This window comes from Equus asinus, chromosome 17 (assembly GCF_041296235.1).
Source record: "Equus asinus isolate D_3611 breed Donkey chromosome 17, EquAss-T2T_v2, whole genome shotgun sequence".
Lineage (NCBI taxonomy): Eukaryota > Metazoa > Chordata > Mammalia > Perissodactyla > Equidae > Equus > Equus asinus.
Genome location: NC_091806.1, coordinates 11,622,397 through 11,631,203, shown reverse-complemented (window position 1 = coordinate 11,631,203; position 8,807 = coordinate 11,622,397). Strand labels below are relative to the sequence as shown.

Genomic DNA, 8,807 nt, shown 5'->3' with positions numbered 1-8,807 from the left:
CATCTGGCTGTTGAGGAAGTGGGCGCGGAGCTTGAGAACTTGGTGGGAAGTGTGGTGTGGTTGCAGAAGAGCAGCTGGGGCCCCAGGAAATCCCCCCCCAGTCCACCTGACCCCCCTGCTCATCTCGTTCCCTGTGAGTGGCCATGAGGGCAGCTTTCTGACCATCTTCCAGGCTTAGAAGTGGACAGTCATCTTCCATTTTTCGCACCTGCAGCATTCCAGCTGGCCACCAAGTGCTGTGGCTTATGACCAGGGCCTCTTCTGTCTCCCAAATGGCGTGAACTGTGGTGGACAACAGAATGGGCTTTAGAGTCAGACCGAGGTTTGGATCCTAGTTCCCTCACTCACCACCAGCTCCAACTGGTAATAGTCGTATAATGGGCCCCACCTCTGAGACTGTTTCTTCATTTCTCTGAGGATCAGAAGTAATGTATACAGGACATAACACGGACTGAGTGCCCATCATTTCACAGATGAGCGCAGTGGTAGTCCCAACCTCGTGCAGCAAGGGATTGGTAGCCTCACCCCCTGACCATTCTGCTCCTCCCCGCCCCCCTCAGCCTGAGAGCCCTGCCACCTAGTCACAGGGCGGCTACGAAAGATCCAGTTTTCCTTTCCTCTTTTGAGCAGGTTTTACTTTGCTCTAAAGGTTAAGATGATAAAATTTGTGATGTGTATCTTACCACAATTTTAAGAAAATAGTTTGTCACTGGGAGAGCCGGTCAGGATTTCACTTGGCACGGCGGTCTGGGTCAAGTTGCAGCTGTTTGCTGCTTGCCTGCTGATGGCAATCAGGAGGCCATGGTGGCCTCAGCCGGGCCTATTCTTTGTCCTCATTGCTTGCTTGGGCTGAAGGAGCCGGGTCAGAGCTGCAGGATCTGTGTTGTTGTGTTAGTTGTTAGTTGTTGTGTTAGTGGTGGTGATAGTTGGTGGTGATAAACACACGTGAGCTCCGTTGCACAGCTGTGGTCCTCATCCGGGCAGCTCGAACAGAAGGCCCCGGCAGCCTTTCTTTCTCCCTGCTCTGCTCAGCTCTGAGCTGGGGGACTGTTTAGAACAGAGGGGCAGTGACCCCGGGCAACAAGGAGAGGGAGCGGGAAGCGGGGAAAGCTGTTTACTTGGGCTGGGCTCCTGGCAGGACCTCTGCTGAGTGACTCAAAGCCAGTCCACCCTGCCTTAGCAACAGCAGGCCTCCGGGGGCCAGGTGCAGCAAGATGCATAAGGGGGGAGGACACCGTCGGCAGGCATGGGACAACTGAACACTTTGCTTTTTGGGGGGATCCCAATCGAAGGTGAGGACACGAGGGACAGTCTTTCCACCATCCCTGACCCCAGGGTGGGGCGACTCTCTCCTGACTGGCTGCATGGTCAGGTATCATGGTCAATGTCATGTGCTGTTTATTAACAAGCAAGGGCTCCCAGGGCCCCATTCTTTATCAGCCCCAGGTTTGGGTCGAATTTAGGGTCTTCTTTTTCTTTAAGGTTTTATTTTTCCCTTTTTCTCCCCAAAGCCCCCCGGTACATAGTTGTATATTCTTCGTTGTGGGTTCTTCCAGTTGTGGCATGTGGGACACTGCCTCAGCGTGGTTTGATGAGCAGTGCCATGTCCGCGCCCAGGATTCGAACTAATGAAACACTGGGCCGCCTGCAGTGGAGCGTGCGAACTTAACCACTCAGCCACGGGGCCAGCCCCCAAGTATTTTCTAATTGGCACTTTTCTGCCCTGGGGCCTGGCTTAAGCCTGAAGGGGATGGGGAGCAGCCCAGACGGCAGTTGTCCGGGTCTGTCGGACAGGCAGTCCTTTGCCTCTAGAAGCACCTCTCCTCTGGGATGCCGGCTCCACCTTCCGCTCCCTTCCTCCCACTCAGGCACAAACTAGGAAGCAGGAGCTGCTCTGCCAGGGCTGGATGTCTGTGCAGAAGCCCGCAGGGGGCCACAGCAATCATCCCCATGGCTGTCAGAGACTCCCCCAGTGCCCTCACTCGAGCTGTGTGTCAGATTGGGGCAGCTAGCAAACCTGAAGGAGCCTGACTCCCTGCTGCTTCACTCACCCCTTCCCTCTGTCTGGTTTGCTCGGCCACAACGCCTCACACTGGATCAGCAAGCAGGGCTGGGCAGCTCGGGGCGCCCGCTCTCTGTGCCCAGCCCCCACTGCAAACACGGCAGTGCCCCGTCAGCTGTCTTTCCCGCTGAGTGGTGAGCTGTGCTGCAGAGGGGAAAGAGCTGAGGATGAGGGCCTCCATCTCACGGAGACTGTGCTATGGGTGCGCTTCACATGCACGTCTACTTCATACACATTATCTCACTCAGTATTTGCATACAAGCCGCTGAAATGGGAACATTACAGCCAAGGAAAATGCGGAGGCTCTGAGAGGTTTCCTGATGGGCCGAAGGCTGCACAGCTGGGAAGTGGCCAAACCCCAAGATTCAAAGCAGCCTGCCTGACTCTGCAGCCTTTCTGTGCTCACACGCACGGCTCTTCCCCTTCCACAGAGCCTGCCGGTGACCTGGGCCTACGCAGAAGTGGGAGGGAGTTGGCTAGGATTTTAGACAACTTGCACGACAGGAGGCTGTAAAGTACAGAAAAACTTTTATTGGAAACCTCTTGAATACATTTTAAAGTATAGCTCCGTACTTCCAAACAAGGTAGGCTGGAGGAGCGGGAGGGCCTGTGCCACCTGGATTCAGGTGGCTGGCCCCAGCCCTGTCCCAGGGTGCTGCAGGGGTCAGTCTAGGGCTCATACCTGGCCTCGGACAGGGCTGAGGGGCAAGGGCCGGCCTTGACAGTTGCTCTGCTCCTCCCAGGCTCAGCTCAAAGTCAGGGCTCAGCCTCCCTGGCCTCTCACCGATGGGGTCCTGAAAAAGGCTGCTGCCTGCAGAGGCTGACAGTCAGGAGTCAAAGAAGACAATGGCTAACAGGCCCCACCATGCTTGGCCTCGGATGGAGGGCAGCAGCTGAGATCCTGGGGCCAGTCGGGGGAGGCAATCAAACGTACCAGGCCTTCACCCTTCTCAGCGCCAGGGCCTTGCGGGTAAATCTGGATGGGTTTAGCAGGCCATCGGTGTGCTCTGGCCCAAAGGCAGGAGGGCCAGTTGGACACCACTGCTGGGAACATTTCTTTGTGGCAGCGGAATGCATGCAACGGGGCAGGGCTCAGCCTAACTGAGACAGCAACAGAGCCTACTCTGGCCCTCGGAGGTCAGCCTTGTGGTGGGAACACTGTCACATGCATTTACTAACAAGCAATTGAGGGCCACCTGCTCCACTGCAGAACAGCTGCTGCCAGTGCCCACCCCGGGCGGGCCAGGGTGGGAGCAGGCCTAGCTCTCCTGGGCCAGGACTACCAGTTAGTGGGAGAGGGACAAATGGTAGGTGGGGGAGGCTAGGCACTGCGCTTACTCAAGTAACGATACCCGAAGGGCTAAGTCAACTGTATGCCCAGCTTTGGTTTCTTCACAAGGAACCAATCCAACCAGTAAACCTCAGGGCAGTGTACAGACCCTGGGATTAAAGGACGGTGATGGCCAGGCCCAGGCGGAAGGAGGAAAAAGCCCACAACTCAGCCCCAAGAAAGAGGAACGAGTACCCCAGAAGGAGGCCTGTCTGTCCTTCCCCAGGGCCACTGCAGGGCAGCCACAATGGCCCTGGGGCACTGTATGTGGCACAACTCTGGGGAGTCATCACATTTGGCACCCAAGACTTGCTGGGCGGCCAGAAGAGGGTCTGCAGAAGCTGAGAGACTCGAGGCTCTCACCAGGAATACGTCCAAGGGAAAGCCTGTTGTCAGTTCAAATGCAGCGATTCTGGGAGGTTCTGTTGCCCTCAGCCAGCCCTCTTCTTGGATCCTGCTCTAAACATATGGGAAGGAAGATCTGCAGGCAGCAAGCCGGACTCTGAGGAACCTCCACCGAGGAGGCTTGCCCCAGAGAGAGGCCACCTTCCCCAAGTGAAAACATCTAACCTCGGACGTATTTTCTCTATAAAATATCTGATCTCTCTGAAAGTAATAAATAATTAGCGTGTTCTACCACCAAGGAGCAGCAACAGGGGGAGGGAGGAAGGGAAGAGAAGAACTTTTGCTGATGCCCAATGACAGAATCCTAGACGCAGTCCTAGGATCGTTTCCCCACGTAGCTGAGGAGCTGAGCACGGCAGCCACCAGGGCTGCTCGGACCTTCTGTTCAGGGATGAGCGGCACAACCTTCGAGGGCGGGAAAGGCTGACTCTGGAGTTCTCATCGCCTGGGCAGGAGGCCTGTCATATTGCCAAAAGTATAGGCACAGGGGCAGAGAGGGGGGAGAGAGAGGAAGAAGATACCAGAACTAAAGGAAACAACAAGGAGAGCCTGAAGGAGTCCTTCCTTCTTCCTCCCAGCACTGTCTCCTTCCTCTTTCTGCCTCCACACCAGACTCTGGGCCACCAGCTGGAATGTCAAACGGTTGATGGTACAGCAGGCAGGCGAGCGGCCAGCCGCAGGGCAGACCCGGGGCGGGGAGTGGCAGCAGGAGGAACGGGACGACAGCCTTTGTGAAGCGGTTGCTGACGGGTGCTGTAAGCAGATGGCCCTGTGGAGGCCCCTCTGTTACAAACCGTCTTCCCATCTCCAAGGCTAGAGGTTCAGTCCTCTCAAATGCTATCACTGGCTTGATGCTGCCAGGAGGTGCAAGAGCAGGGATGTCTGGGTCCCCAGCCTCCCTTCCACCTGGCTTGGAGCAGGACCAGGGATGCGAGCAGCTGATGAGTGAGAGGCTCTCTGTCTCCTGGGACCACAGAGAGGGGATGCTGGTACTCGAGGACACCAACTTTTACTGCAGGGTTTCTACAAAGGCATCAAATTCTCGGACATTCTTCTCGTGCACAGCCAGCTTCTCTGGTAGCGAGTCCTGTACCGGGCGGAGAGAGAAAAGCGGCCTGTTCACGCAGGGCCTTGAAGAGGCAGCTTGCCCAGTCCCCCGGGCTGAGGAAGGGGGCGCCGCAGACAGCCGGCTCAGCAGGGCTGAGCTGGGAGAGCAGGGAAGGCAGGGCAGCTGAACAGGCACCGGACAGCGGGCTTATGTCCAGCAGGGTTTCGTGGGGGCTGGAGGGTGGACAGAACAGCCTAGGAAACCCAAGTGGGCCACACACTTAATGAGATAGAAAAGGACCACGCCAACAACAGGATGGCAGAGAAATTACATGTGAAATATCTTTGGCACTGATTAGACTGACACTAGAATAAAACAGCAGGTTCAGAGTACTACCAATGAAGAAAAGGTTATGGAAGATTTCTTCACACCCAGTGCCGGGCATCAGAGTCCCGCAGGAACAAGGCATCCCAACCACGCTCCCAAGAGATGCCGACTCAGCAGCCTGTGGGGAAGCCTAGGAGTCTGCCTCCTTACATCAGCTGACGTGGGCGGGTTGAGAGAGAACATAAAACAGAACCACAGGGAGTTAAGTTTAACTGCCCTCAAGTGTCAACTATTAATAGAAACTGGATCTTAATCAGATGGTCTGTCTCTACTGGTGAATTTGCATCTGCAGATTTACTGACAGGCGCAAGGTATCAGAAAGGTGGGACACTGTGCTGCCTCAGAACGTATAAAGTGGCCCGGACACACCAGACAGCGCGGGCGGGTTTGGCAGGCCGGTGCAACCGGCTGCAGGTCACTTTGACAGCCTTTGGAGTCCAGTTCCTTCCCAGCACGTTTCAAATGAGAGGCTCGGGAGGCAGTGGTTAAAAGACTCAAATCAGAAGCCAGACTCCCTGGGATCAAAGCTTCGTTTCGCTGGCTCCCTGTGAGCACTGGCAAGTTATTTGTTCAGTGTTGGTTTTCTCATCTGTCAACCGGGACAATACGAAAACCTACCTCTTAGGGTTACTGAAGATTCACATAAAGCGCTTAGAAAAACGCTTGGCACCTAGAAAGCCTCGGGAAATGTTAATATTACTAAGGATATTATTACCTTATGTTATTATTACTGTGCATGCTTTTCTGTTTAAAGAGATCAGAGGCAGCTATATCCAGGTCCTGAGCCACTCCTCTAATTTCGATACAGGAGGCACTATTTCCACCTCAAGCAGAGGGACCCCGACATCTCATGATGTGGGGCAGCCAGAGTCTGTGGCTGTGCAGGGCGCTCCTCTGTCCTCCAGAGGCAGGAAACAGGGAATACCCTCAGCGGAGATGTGGTGATTACAGGCAGTCCCAGGACATCTGGCTAAGCATGAGAACCACTAGCTGAGGGACAGGCTGTCCGTGGAAAGGGCAAGAACACCAGCAGTCAGGACCTCCTATTTCTTCTACCCTGGACTACCGGCATCTGCCTGGCAAGCTAAAGAGCTGCTGGAGCAGCGTGGCTTAGTGGCACCAGCAAGTAGCAGCCAGCAGGCACCACACGACAGGAGTGTGGCAGTGCTGCTGGGAGTGTGCAGAGGAAAGGAGGAAGTCAGTGCACGCAAATGCAAGAAAATGACTCCCAGGCACGATGCAAATCTCAAGTGTGATCAAAAGAAGATAATGGTCTAAAAGTATCTCTTTCCTGTTAAGGGAAGATGGGAGGCGAGCGGGTGGGAGGAGTAACAGGAAGAAATTTCTAGGCCTGTGGAGCAGGAGTAACCACCAAAGGGGGACGGGAGGTCAGAGGATGAGGTGTGGGGGGAGGGGTTTCCATACCAAGTCCTCGGCCATTGACTGGGCCCCAATATCTATGGAGAGGCTGCTCAGCTGAGGGGGGTTCTGAAATTCACGATAGAAGGTCCCCAAGTCCATCGGAAGAATGTCATCTTTAGAAAAAGCCGGTTTCTTCAAAAATAAAACAGATTCAGTTTAGCTTGTCTTCAAAAATAAAACAGATTCAGTTTAGCTTGCCTTGGACCACAGAGGAAAACCACAGGAGTTAAGCTATAAACAACCCTCCTTCCTTTCAGTAATTACCAAAAAAGAGGTTCCTCCAGGCTTATCTTAGGAGGAGCATCTTTACACCTTTCTCTGCTGGCCCATCGAATTCTAATCCTGATGATCACATTCCTCTCCCCTAATTAGGTTTCTGTCCCCTTCCTTCAAACTCCTCTCCTTACCAAAGGGCTATCCATTCAGGATTCCACTGGGAAACCACCATTTAGAGATGAATTTCATTACGAATTTCAATCAAAGACATGGCACAAAATGTCTCATTGGTGGGGTTTTTTTTTTTTTTTTTTGGTGAGGAAGATTGTCCCTGAGCTAACATCTGTGCCAATCTTCCTCTATTTTGTATGTGAGACGCTGCCACAGCGTGGCTTGATGAGTGGTGTTAGGTCTGTGCCTGGGATCTGAAACACGAAACCCCAGGCTGCAGAAACGGAGTGTGCGAACTTAACCACTATGCCACATGGTTGGTCACAAAATGCCTTATTGTTCATGGGCCTCCAAATGTCTCCCCAAGCAGAGTATGAGGGCAGGTTGCCCACATGAACTGCACAGCCGGGCACCCACCTGCCCCATCCCCTCTGTCTAAGCCGGCTCATCTGATTCCTGTGAAGAAGTCCTGTTCAAGTGCAATGGATACTCCAGGTTTATCTCCCCTGGGGCAGCAATGGTCTAGGAAAGTGATGGCAACTTACGAAGTCAATCATAACAAAGTCGTCGTGAGTGTTGCCACTGCTGCCCCCGCTGGAGCCATCAGAGTGCAGGCTGCCTTGGAGAGGAGACTCAGTCTCTGGGGAATCCGGAGGATTCACCTGTTTCAAACAAAGGCAGAGGCAGGGGCTGGTTCTGCACTCTGGGTGCAAATTACCGTTAACAACCAAGGGTTTTGTAAGGGACCCAACGTGGGCCACAAATCCATAGACCAACGGGCATGGCTACGGGTCTGTGGAGGAAGGACGACGACGACTACAGCACCCTCTCCCTGGAAACTTTAGTCAGTGGTGGACTCACCATGGGATCGGCATCCTCCAGCTCCAAATTCTTGGGAGCAAACATGGCAAAGGGTATGTCCAAACTGGTCAGGGTCACCTGAAGGGACACAGGAGGAAGTATTAGCGCCCGTGCCTCCCCCAGCTTACGTGCCTCCGTAGACGCTGCCAGGAGCCTAGAGGTCCAGCAAGTCTGCACCCCTAGGCTGACCATGCCACCCCTCAGGTTCCTGTCTTGTTGGAGACCCCCTCAATTCCCGCTGCCTTCCATCACATGCCCACAGCAGAAACAGGGGTTAGGGCTCCCCAGGAAGCTCGACCCAGAGTACTTCAGCGACAACTGCTCTTCACTGACAGAGCTGAGGAGAAACTTCCTATTTCAAGTTAGGCTGAGACAATGACACTCCCATGCAGTGTGTTTCTGCTAAAAGGCGTCTGGTCTCCCTCTCCTACTGTAAGCTTAAAAGATCACAGAACAATAGTTCTAAACTTCTTCCGGAGGGGTGTTGTAGGTTATTAATCCTCTTCACAAAATATTCACCCTCCCACAATTCTGCATGCAATTTCAGCACTTCTACAGATCCCAAGTTAGGAGCCCTGCCTGTAAGGCCCGCTCGAAGGGCTCAGACATTCCCACAGGTGGCAGTGGCAGAAAAATCACCTGGTTGATGGGTTTGTTGACAAAAGCCCCCACTTTTCGGACAAAGATGGTCTCCAAGACGTCGTGTGGGGAGGCCCGTCCCTCACTGCTGTTTGATACAGTTTCCGTGTCCTCGCTGCAGAAGAAAGGTAGTGTGGGTATTCACTCTCAAACCACAGCTGAGCCTCCACGGCTCCCCGTGAAGCCACCGTCTTGCGGGGCTGCAGCCTAGGGCAGGAGGTGCCCCTGCCAGCCCACCCACATGGCAAATGCCAAAATGCAGTCTG

At 54.2% G+C, this 8,807-nt stretch overlaps 1 protein-coding gene across 10 annotated transcripts in view; it reads right to left on the bottom strand.

Moving 5' to 3' along the window:
• Positions 1–2,573: 2,573 nt before the first annotated feature.
• Positions 2,574–8,807, bottom strand: part of ATG13 (autophagy related 13) — a 41,242-nt gene continuing 35,008 nt past the window's right edge. For all 10 annotated transcript variants that reach the window (XM_014861298.3, XM_070487609.1, XM_014861301.3 and 7 more), the window contains 5 exons: positions 8,542–8,656; positions 7,903–7,980; positions 7,587–7,703; positions 6,658–6,786; positions 2,574–4,884 (listed from right to left, as the gene is read on the bottom strand). In XM_014861298.3, the coding sequence (XP_014716784.1) occupies positions 4,807–4,884; positions 6,658–6,786; positions 7,587–7,703; positions 7,903–7,980; positions 8,542–8,656 (517 nt within the window). In that variant the 3' untranslated portion in view covers positions 2,574–4,806. The remainder of the gene's footprint in view (positions 4,885–6,657; positions 6,787–7,586; positions 7,704–7,902; positions 7,981–8,541; positions 8,657–8,807) is intronic.